This window comes from Monomorium pharaonis, chromosome 3 (assembly GCF_013373865.1).
Source record: "Monomorium pharaonis isolate MP-MQ-018 chromosome 3, ASM1337386v2, whole genome shotgun sequence".
Taxonomy (NCBI): domain Eukaryota; kingdom Metazoa; phylum Arthropoda; class Insecta; order Hymenoptera; family Formicidae; genus Monomorium; species Monomorium pharaonis.
The window spans coordinates 32,100,171-32,111,390 of NC_050469.1; the positions used below are offsets into that span (position 1 = coordinate 32,100,171).

An 11,220-nucleotide genomic window follows, 5' to 3' on the forward strand; every position below is an offset into this window, starting at 1 on the left:
TTGACTGAATGAAAGCAGGACTTAATTTACATTTATCTAAATCTAAAACAAAAAGCATTTACAAGTACTATCATAATTAAATGCGATAACAGCACATTAGCGCCTTTGTGTTCTCCACATTGTGGTGATGTTAACAATTTGTAAAACTTGTATAAAAATAAAAGATATTTGCGACAATATAGTTATTAAGATTGTATAAAAAAAATATTCGAGGGTGTTGTGATTCTTTTTATTTCTATAGGGTCGCAATTTTATTTCTCTACTCGGAATTCGGGAATTCATACTGAAGTCGTCTCTAAAAAACTATTTTATTTGATTAAATGCATATTTTTCAAATTTGAAGCTTATTTTTAATAAATTTAACATGTTCTTTTCTGATGAGAAAAGAATTTATCAAATATCATGAAATAAAATAACTATAAACAGTAGATTACAGAAAAAAAATGAAAATTATTTAATGTTTTGTAACGATTTAATTGAGAATTATTCAACAGTAAAATTTCGAAATAATTTCTTTAAAATCTTAAAATATACTTTTTTCTATAATTTTTCTGTATGACCAATAATAATTTTGTATAAAATTTATATAAATAATTTTTAAGATTCTAAAAATCGTGGATTTTAAATTTTAGGAATAAGGATTTTTTATTGATATTAATTATCATCAGAGATATAATCAATTCAATTGTAATACGTTTATTGTTTATTTTAAATTTATATTAGTATACATTTTCTACATATATGTATTTGAGAGATGCAACACATTATAATTGTTATATAGTCATCGTATAAATTGATTAAAAAGAAAGTAAAACAAGTTATCAAATATCTACTTTATACAGGTAGAGATCGCTTGGAATAATGAGGAAAGTCCACTGCATATGGCGGTTGATTATCTTCGCTGACCCAAGCCGCTCCGTTTTCACCCTTCTGAATGAGATCTAACATTGCAAGTGCTACATTCTCGGTTGTCTGTTTCAGACAGTTTTCCATACGAGCATTAATGCTGTCGCCTACCACAGCGTGGACGGAGTCGCAGATCTTATCTGTGATATTTGCTACTATATTCGTCGCTGTAAGACCCGGACACATGATAACGACTCTCACTCCGGTCTTGTCATACATGGTTGCCAAAGATTGGCTAAATCCAAGGACGGCATGTTTCGTAGCAGTATACATTGGAATATAATGACTAGGGCGCAGTCCAGCCACGGATGCAACGTTCACGATTACGCCACCCTTGCCGCCCTTATGCTTTCCCATATAGTCAAACGCCAACAAAGAGCCACGAATTACTGCGTTAACATTAAGGTTGATTGTTTGTTCCCAGTGTTTATCGTTTAACATACCGGCGTTGTTGATAAGAATGTCTAGCCCTTCGAACGCGTCAACGATTTTCTCGAATGTCTTCTTCAGATCATCAGCCTTTGTCACGTCGCAGACAATGAAGACGACACGACCCTTTCCAAATTCATTCTCTAAGGTGGTTGCTGCATTTTGACCGTTCGATGTTGGTAAGTCGATCATGGCAACACTTTTTGCACCATTGCGAAGCAATATTTCGGCATACTTGTAGCCTAATCCACTAGCTGCTCCAGTAATCATTACAGTTTTATTTCGTATATTGTACATTGCCGATCTCTTGATACTTGAGGAATGTTTCTGCAAAATGTAATGTTCTATAATGAATTTGAATGCTGTGTATAACTAAAATTTCAATATGTATTCTTCTTATCGCGCTTACACTTGTCGACGATTCGTCAGAGAATTAGTAGGAATAAGACTAGTATATTTATAGCAACGTACATTGATAAAAATTAAAACGGCATGATAATTTTCAAATAGCTTTTTCAATTACTTTTTGTCACATAAAGAATGTTTATTTTTCAAAAACAATATGTTTTATAGCACAATTATATAATTTATACAAAATTATATTACATGAAAAGGTATATAAAGTTTTAATAAAAATTGTAATTGCAAAAAATGTACTTAACGTATCTTATTTCGAAGACCCTTTTTTCAACATTCGTAATTCAAATTCAATATTTTCAATTTTTTGTTTTATTTTTTAATTTTTTATTTAAAATTAAATCGTGTCATTTTCTCAATAATATTTTCCAATTTTTCTTACAAGGCAAACATTTCATTTTCTCTCCTGCTCTGTACTTTTTAACAACAAAACGGCGACAATTTATAACTCTATAAAAAAAGGTACATTAAATTTAATTAATGTACATTTTCTTTATGTGATAAAAAGCTATTTCAAAATTATTTCAAAAGTCAAACAGGATAATTAAAGCTTGTTTTTTGAAGCAGCAATTAAAATTATAAAATAAGAAAGGTATGACACTCGAACGAATGGGTATATGAATGCATATTATATTCTACCTTGGATTAAAAGTGCATATGTTTTTTTTCTCGCCATTAGTACTAATAAAAGAAAACGCTTTATTTCAAATTCCAAGACTTTCCGGACATAAAAGCATCCATTATACCGGCTGGAATCAGCTGATTCGAATAACACCCGACATACGTGTGCGATAAATTGCGATGGTGCACCTGTGTGTATAATATGTATGGTGTGTGTGTGATCTGCCTCTTCTGTGGTGTGCATGCACTGCATGCACTAGTGTGCACTAGTGCACTGCCTCTTGCTGCCTTCTGTCGCATCGTTGGATTCGCGTCGGTGTTAACGTGCTTTCTCTCTTCTACGCGCAAGCATGCATCTTTTCGTCGCTCGTGTTCACGAGGGCGCGTCAAAAACGGTCTTATAAAGAGTGCTCGACGAAGCGACAGGTCCTACACGAGTTATTATTATCATCGCTGTTTATATAGTTAATCAAGCAATCAACTATATAACGAGATGGAGAACACTCGCTCGCCGATGGATAACCTCTTCAACATGCTGTCGGGGTTCAGCGCGGGCCAGGAGAAGGCTTTGAAACAGGGGATCTACAATGCCGTTGCGCTCTTTTTCCTGTGCCTGGTATCGGCGGCCGGCTATGGCCTCTACATTATCCTACGTCCGTTCGTCAAGCCGCTGATCTGGGCCCTGTTATGCGGTTCCGTCCTTTTCCCGTTCAAGTGCACACTGGTTACGACGGTGCAGTCCTGGTTCACCAAGGTCGAGGCATCGCAAACCCCGCTGATCGTCAACGTCGGCCTGCTGCCCGTACACATATTCGACAACGTCTCCGAGATGGTGGGCTCCTTCCTGTGGACACGCGTCAAGTACATCATCTGGGCAACGTCGTTAATTCTGCTGGTCGCAGGCGTGTACCATTACACCCCGAGCGCGATAACGTGCCTCGCCTGGAGATTATTTCAGATCTTCAATGTCATTTCTGGATTCTTTATTCTGACATGCAACGTCTTTACGGTAATTTATTTCACATGTTTCTTCATACACACACACATATTGATCACTTATCCCAACAGTGATCAGAATTGTACTATAAATTTTAAGATTATATGGATTATTTATATATTGTTTACATATGTTTTCATTTTCTGCATGCAAACATTGAATCAACATTTCACAAATAAATTACCTATGGCAAATATTGAATGTTTTAATAAAGAGATTTAACTTTCTGAACCTTGTAAAGTAAAATGTTACTCTAAAAGAATGAAAATTGAGCTTACAATTTTTCAAGTAGTTGGCCATATAATACAAGTAAAAGTTTACTTCCATACAGTGAACACTTATTCCTACATTGAGGAAAAAATATTGTTAATTTGACTAAATTTTTCAACATGAATAAATTTTTTCAGTTTAAGTATTTATATATCTAACATTAAAATAGAATAACATAAATATTTGAATTAAAGAAAAATTTAGTTAAATTAACTTTTTTTTCTCAGTGTCATAAAATGAAAATTGATCTTATGCATTTTCATTCTACAAGAGAGAAAGACATTGCAGAAACATCTAAGATTGCTTGAATTAATGTTTGTTGAATATTTTGCAAATATAAATGTACTTTTAAATATATATATATATATATATATATATATATATATATAACATTAAATAAATTTAAAATTTAAATAATAAATTGCAGTGACTCATATACTCAACTCACTTTTAATTGATAAATGTGTACATTTATTTCTAAAATTTCATCGTATATACATGTAACAAACCATGTATATGTAGTTGAGAATATGAGCCTCTGCATTTTAACATTGTTTAATATTTATTTTAAATTTATTTAATATATACACACACGTGTGTGTGTGTGTGTGTGTGTGTGTGTGTGTGTGTGTGTGTGTGTGTGTGTGTGTGTGTGTGTACACATATATGTGTGTATAGTATATTATATTCTGCATTGTACACATTATATTAAAATAGAATAATATTTACATTTTAATATTTACTTTAATATTTATTGCTACATCTCAACAACATTTTTTAAATGTTCTGTGCTGTAGGGAGTTTATACGATTTTTTAAACGTAAACAATACAAGCAATGTAAATTATAAATTCGATATCACAATACAGAAAAATATAATTATAATTTTTCGATTTCATATCTTTGATTGTTAATACATTTGCCTTTGATAAAACAACAAATATACATAATATTATAAGTTAAAAATCATAATATAATTTCCATTGTTTTTTATGAAATCTGAATCTTCGATAAATTATTATTTACATGAACTACACGTTAATCATAATATACATAATTTATATTAAATATACAAATATAGATTATTTATATTTTATGTATAAACATCCAACCTTGACAATCACGTAACTAAAAAATGATTTTTTAATTGTTTGTAAAAAAGTATACCTTTAGAATACACTTTTGCACCCATTACACTATATGAAGAACTCACGATACTTTAATTTTTGTACAATTAATATTACATAAATTGTACTTATATATATATAAATAATTGTACTTATAAACAACTTTCGTATAGGATATATCGTTCGATATTTTATAGAAGCCACGATGCTCATTTCTTCAGATTACTTAATCTGCTTTAATTTCACTTTACAGGTCTCTACCGTGCTCGTTGGTTACTTGACAGTTTTGTATATCTATTGGTCACCATCAAATTCAGCTCGCTTTCGCTACATGTCTTTCGTGATGTGGCTCATCATCAGCATGTACCTGTCAAGCACGGCGGGTGCTTATCGGGTTCTAGTTTTTACCATTCTGCAAATCTTGTGCGCTATAGGATTTATTTACGAAATGATACTTATTATGGATGCTCACGAGCAGAACGGTAGACACATGACGTTCTCGCAGGCGGCGCGTTTTGCTTTAATGAACGATTTCGCGCCGAGTCTGCAAGAGGATAAGTCAGTCTGGGAGGATAAGAAGCGAACGAACGATTCCAGTATTCCAGAGGGCGAGAGCATAGACACACCAATTCGCACTCGCGAAGAAACGGGAAGATCGGCATCCGCCGTCGACGTGAAAGATATCGGAAGACTGCATAATGTACCAAGGCTCGGCGTGAAATCAATGTCCTTGGACACGGACGCCGGCTTATCTTCCGTAGCAGGCGGAAATGCACGTAACGTGCATTCTACAATTCGTGCAACATTACGCGATCGCTATCTGCTCGGTAAATTAAGGCCCGAATGGCGAATGTCTCTGGAGACGCAGGATGACGAGGTTGACACTGATAAGTACATGTACGGGGCACTGTACGCTTGTGCCGGCATGCTTCTCTGGAAACACAGATGGATCGCGCACGTTTTGGTAATCCCGCTAGCGTATTACGTTGTCAAGCAATTAGGTAGCTATTTTGGCTTCTGGGATATGATACTCCGACATTGCGACTCGACAATACAAACACTCCAGTTATGGTGCATGGAGCGGCATCAGGCGCTCATACCCTCCAATATCAGAGGCCTCTATAAAGTAGGCATTATCGTGGACGAGAAACTGAGAAATGTTCTGAAGAGCTCCGTCAATGCGGTAGCCACTACATCTGTGATACTCGGCTTGATTATTTTTACCACTTGCGCATCTATTTTCATTACAATACAGGTATGTGATAAACACTTGGGTATTTATTCTTTTATATATCTGTTTTGTACACTTGGGCCTTTATTCTGTACTTTTTAATTCTCGGTTACAACACTTTCCAAAAATTACGTACTTGCCATACTCATGTTAATGCTACCTCACATCATATATTTCATTATAACTTCCACAAAAATTAACCAATTTTAAATAATTTTTTCTTCATCGAAATTTCAACAGACTTCAAAGATTTTTCTATACATAGAATTTATTTAAAAAAAATAGTTTAAAAAATATCCGCTTATAAAATAAAATATTTGCAAATACACTTTTTTAAATAGAGATAATATACATCTGCTTGCATTCTGAAACAACAGTCTTTTAATGATAAGAAAAAAATTGAGAAATACAGATTCCAATGAGAAGAGTAAAAGAGATCAATATTGCTAATTTTATACATCTTACATTCCGCGCGCCGTGTGAATTTTGTATCAAGCTTTTATTTAACTTTATTTTCTTTGAACAAATACTATATTTATTAATAAAAGAAATATAAAGAAGTGAACTGAAGTACTGTATGTACATATTATTAAACTATTATAATTGCGAATTAAATATAAATAATAGAAAATTATTTGGGAACGAGTACAGTTCTTATTAGGAAAGAAATTAGTAAACACATTTTATTAATGTGGCATGAATTATTTATTAATCTATAATATATATAAATTTTAATTTGAATATAATGAAACGTTCAAATTTATTGAAGTTTTATTGAAATTAAATTTTTCTATCAAAGATAACGATTTTAACATTAATTCTGTTTCTTAGATTTACGCGGAAGGTTTGCATCTTATTCAAGTAACGGGTGAAATATTGAATTCCACTTTTATGAACAATCCTGACATCGATTGGGTTCCGGAAAAGTGGGAAGAGTCCGTCAACAGTGTTTTAGATAATGCTTATACATATGGTCGAAGCGCTATATCGGATGGAGTAAGATTTATTTCGTTTACTTTTTCACTTTTGTATGCGAAAATAAGTTTGCATCCAGTTTATTCAATTCAGATTCGAAATCTCGTGAAAGATCTTGAACCGGCGAAAGCGGAACAGATGGAGAAGAAAGTCTTAGAGCTTTGGGATCGTCTCTATCAAGCATGGATGATGTCAAATGAGGATCCAGAACTCGTGGGTCCTACTGTAGATGTTATGTCTGCGTACTCCGCTTGGGAGAGTTTCAAAGAAACGTTTGGGAAAACACCTTTACGTAAATATTTTGTCTTAAGAAATTCAGATTTTTTTCTTTTTATTTGTTACAGTAATTTTTTATTCGTTTTTTTATTATAAAACTATATTATTTGAAAGACTTTCTATGAAAACCAATTAACAAGTCCAAAAAAATAATTCAGTTTCATAAGAACAAAAAATTTCTTATTCTTAAAAATTATTCATTGTGTAAATATGAATAACTTCTCTCCAAATATATATAATAGGTATAAGCACAAATTTTATCAGTCTTAAAACACAGTTACTAGCTGAACATCGATGTTCATCTTTAAAATTTCCCCTGTTCGACAAATTATTTACATTTTTTTTATTTCTGCTGGAACAAAATTGTTTACAATATGACACTACTGATAGAGAATGATTTGGCACCCTACCCAGATTTTAAAGAATAAAGATTTATTTTATTTTTGTAGGAAATCCTTCAATTCAACTATTATAAGGACTGCTTTGTATGTAATGTAACAATAAAACGTTTTTTTTCCAGATTTATTTAATATGACTAGCATACAGAATTTTGCCAAAGAAAATATTGGTATTTTGATGTCAGTGCTTGACTCTGTCTGGAGCATCGTCAAAGGCAATATGTCTGTGATACTAACCGTTTTTACGGAACTGTTCTATATCGTACTTATGAGTGGATCAGCGGTACTCAATTTTGTACTCAGCACGGTATGCAAGTTGTTCCGCAAAGTTTTGCGGAAAAGAAAAGGCATCATATAATAACAATTTGTCGTTTCAGGTTGTGTTCTTTACAACCTTATTTTATTTGCTCAGTTCCAGCAGTAAAACTTATAAACCCATCGAATTGACAACAATGTTTAGTCCTATTAATTGTCACAGGTAATTATCTGATATCTGAAATATTATTTATATTTTCTCTTTCTTGTATGTAATATTTTAGATTTAAAAAAAATATTTCTGTTTAAACGAACAGCACACTGCACATAGAAGGGTAAGTTAATTTTTGTATAATGTGATTGAGTTAAGAGGCGTAGTTCTCTTTTTGACACAAGAAAACAAAGCTATTTTACGCTTTTTTTAAATTTACACTATAATTAAAAAAAACTCCTTTCTCATTTTTATCTTTTATACAAATTAATATTTTTTAATTATTTTTATTTTACAAATTGCTGAAAAACATGTAAACGTACAAAATTTGAAATTGATTTGTAATTAAAAAAAAATTTTTAATAGCCTTGTTAGCACAACTCCTAATATTTATTTAGGCATTACTGTGAAACTACCGATGATATTGCGAAAAATATTTAAAACAATATCGGTTTTGTTTAGGTTTGCTGTAGCGCTACAAGAAGCAGTAATTGGGGTATTTGCGGCCACCTTCAAACTCGCCTCTTTCTTCGGCATGTGGACGTGGTTTATACATAATTTATTCCAAGTTAAAATTGTGTATCTACCATCGGCCTTCGCGACCATGTTGGGGGCAGTTCCTTTCTTAGACGCGTATTATGCCTGTATCCCGGCGACTATAGAACTCTGGTTCACTAGCGGATCGATGATTGCTATCAGTTTTTTTCTCTTCCACTTCCTTCCGTGTAACATAGTAGTGACGGAATTTTATAAAGAGATTAAAGGGTAAATTTGTACTTTGTAACAGTTTGTTAAGGGAGCACAATACTCCGAGACGGATCAAACCAGGTCCACTGTTACAATTTTTTTGTTGAAAAATGGAAAGAAAAAAATGGTATTTATTCCATTGTAAATATTGATTATACCTTTTTAATTTGATTATAAATGTTAGTAGTAGAAGTAGTAATAGAAGTGAGTAAGAGTATATAGTTTTTATATGTTAGTTTCTATATTTTTAGATCTAAAAAGTTTCTCTGTGATTCCCACTAAAAATTACAAACTTAAAAATCTGTTTACGGGATGTACGAGTTCGAACTTTAATATATGCTCTAAGGTTGAACAAAAGTTTAAACTTTATAAAGTTTATAAAGATCTATATTCTATATTCTATTCAGCAAGGCAATAGAATTGGAGCAGATGAAAATTCGCTCAATTCTCCATTAAATAGAGAAAAGCGAAATGTTTAGAATGAAATAAATATGATTTCTCTATCTCTTCCCGTTTTTCCACAAAAAAATTACAAAATTAGATCTTGTTTAAGAATGAGTGCTTCTTTAATATATTTTCAATCACACATTGTTTTTACACACATTACTTATTTCAGTGGAGGACATCCTTATCTGACGGGTCTGTCAATAGCAGGTGGAATCTTTTGTTTAGGTGTAGAAGGTGCAATTTTTGGTCCTTTGCTTTTATGTTGTATTATGGTTGTTATCAATTTAAGTCGACGTTACTTACATTCGCCTGAAGAGGAGGTCGTACTTTCGACGTATCCCAGAAGAACTTCGCAATATGAATCAAAATAATATTATGATTTTAACACAAGTGAATTTCTGCTTAACAATATCATGAGTTACAGACTTGACTGCAGGTTTGGTTTTTACTAAGGATGAAGAGTTTGATATTAAATATTTTATGAAAGTCAGCGCTGTATGATGGCTGGACTAAACATGCAGCGCAAACAGATGTAAAGTGCTTTGTATATTGTTATGTGATAAGAGAACTAACACAGAGAAGTCTCTTAGCTTACGCTTATTAGATTTATAGATATTTGTATCATACGGGTAATCAAAACAAATTATTTTTTTACGCATTCTTAATATTTCTCTTACGAATTTGATTTTAAGCAATTTTGTAGCCTTCCGTCATTTTTATATCAAAAGTTTCATACAAATTCATTATAGTATTGTTACGATATGTTGTACGACGATTTAATATAACTGAAAGATTTCCTACAAAACCAAGCGAGTCTAAAAAAATAAATTTCAGAAAACAAAAACTTTATTTTTAAACTATTTGTTATGTAAATATAATCTTTTTTTCAGATACATAATTATAAGGTTTTCTAGACTGTAATTTTCTGATTAATATTCTGAGGATACATTTAAAAAAAAGTAAATTTTTAGACATGTTTGATTTTTGGAAATTTTATATTTATTACCTATTTATTTATTCTATATTTTACATTTATCGCTGTTTATAATATTAATAATGATAAAGGTAAAGAAGGAAAGATTTAAAGTATAAAGTAATAATTTTTTCATTTTTTATTTAGAAAATTTTGCTTAAAATTATTTTCAACATTTTTTTAGATTTTCTCTTTGTATAATTATTCATTATTATTTAACTAATTATCAATTTAATATTATGATATTATATTGTTGTTCATCTTATAATTGTGTTTTAAGACTGAAAATTTATTTAATCGCGCAGTTTGATAAATTCGAAAGATATATAAAATCATACAAGAAATAGCGAAGATCTAGCTATGACCGAGTAAAATTAGTGAAATCACCTTCACCTTTATCATTATTAATAGTTGTATAATTTTTCTCCGGATATGCCACACACACACACATAGGTATATAAAATTTTAAACTTTGATTAATATTTTGGAGATTTATTTTTAAAAAATTCCTGATGTTTTTGTAAAAATTTTTCATTATCTAATTTATATTTTCTGTTTTAATTCTTGACGGAACAATATGTGTGATTCACAATGTAAATCTATTAATAGAGAATTAGTGCCATGATCAGTAAAAAACCGTTCAATTTATATATATATATATATATATATATATATATATATATATATATATATAATTATATAGGATTTTAATTTATCACATTTCGAACATGATGTAAGAAGAGCAGATGAATCATTGTGCATGCAATGATACGGATAAACGATAAAGCAACCAATCACATTTGAATTAAAATGCACCCGAGAATTAAATACGAAAATAATCTTGATTGCGTTGCGTTTCATGCATGATGCGCCTAATGCATTGTTCATCTTTATTTAAAGTCAGACAAACAACAAAGATGAATTACGCGCATTGTGCGTGA

General features: G+C 31.4%; 2 protein-coding genes across 7 annotated transcripts; one reads left to right on the top strand and one right to left on the bottom strand.

Moving 5' to 3' along the window:
- Window positions 1–673: 673 nt before the first annotated feature.
- LOC105832546 (15-hydroxyprostaglandin dehydrogenase [NAD(+)]) lies at window positions 674–2,697 on the bottom strand. Of its 3 annotated transcripts, none has more exons than XM_012673616.3 (2): window positions 2,563–2,697; window positions 674–1,662 (listed from the first exon to the last, which is right to left on the bottom strand). In XM_012673616.3, the coding sequence occupies exons 1-2, from the start codon at window positions 2,671–2,673 to the stop codon at window positions 835–837; spliced, it is 939 nt and encodes a 312-aa protein (XP_012529070.2). In that variant the 5' UTR covers window positions 2,674–2,697; the 3' UTR covers window positions 674–834. The 3 variants fall into 3 exon arrangements, with proteins under 3 accessions (XP_012529070.2, XP_012529071.2, XP_036140334.1); XM_012673617.3 differs by having other exon boundaries at window positions 2,392–2,643; XM_036284441.1 differs by lacking the exon at window positions 2,563–2,697 and adding an exon at window positions 1,745–1,869.
- Window positions 2,698–2,835: 138 nt separating this feature from the next.
- LOC105832545 (transmembrane protein 245) lies at window positions 2,836–10,305 on the top strand. Of its 4 annotated transcripts, none has more exons than XM_012673613.3 (9): window positions 2,836–3,382; window positions 5,020–6,021; window positions 6,829–6,993; window positions 7,066–7,264; window positions 7,769–7,953; window positions 8,024–8,124; window positions 8,219–8,236; window positions 8,575–8,877; window positions 9,476–10,305. In XM_012673613.3, exons 1-9 carry the CDS (start codon window positions 2,867–2,869, stop codon window positions 9,675–9,677), a joined length of 2,691 nt encoding a protein of 896 aa, XP_012529067.1. In that variant the 5' UTR covers window positions 2,836–2,866; the 3' UTR covers window positions 9,678–10,305. The 4 variants fall into 4 exon arrangements, with proteins under 4 accessions (XP_012529067.1, XP_036140332.1, XP_036140333.1 ...); XM_036284439.1 differs by having other exon boundaries at window positions 7,769–7,929; XM_036284440.1 differs by lacking the exon at window positions 8,219–8,236 and having other exon boundaries at window positions 7,769–7,929.
- The last annotated feature ends 915 nt before the right edge of the window (window positions 10,306–11,220 follow it).

Bases quoted from the DNA above. Each gene is read 5' to 3' on its own strand.
- LOC105832545 (XM_012673613.3), top strand. From the start codon at position 2,867: ATGGAGAACACTCGCTCGCCGATGGATAACCTCTTCAACATGCTGTCG. The intron at 6,022-6,828 runs GTATGTGATAAA...TCTGTTTCTTAG, and splicing joins CTATTTTCATTACAATACAG to ATTTACGCGGAAGGTTTGCA. The intron at 7,265-7,768 runs GTAAATATTTTG...TTTTTTTTCCAG, and splicing joins GTTTGGGAAAACACCTTTAC to ATTTATTTAATATGACTAGC.
- LOC105832546 (XM_012673616.3), bottom strand. From the start codon at position 2,673: ATGCGACAGAAGGCAGCAAGAGGCAGTGCACTAGTGCACACTAGTGCA. The intron at 1,663-2,562 runs GTGCACCATCGC...TACATTTTGCAG, and splicing joins CATACATATTATACACACAG to AAACATTCCTCAAGTATCAA.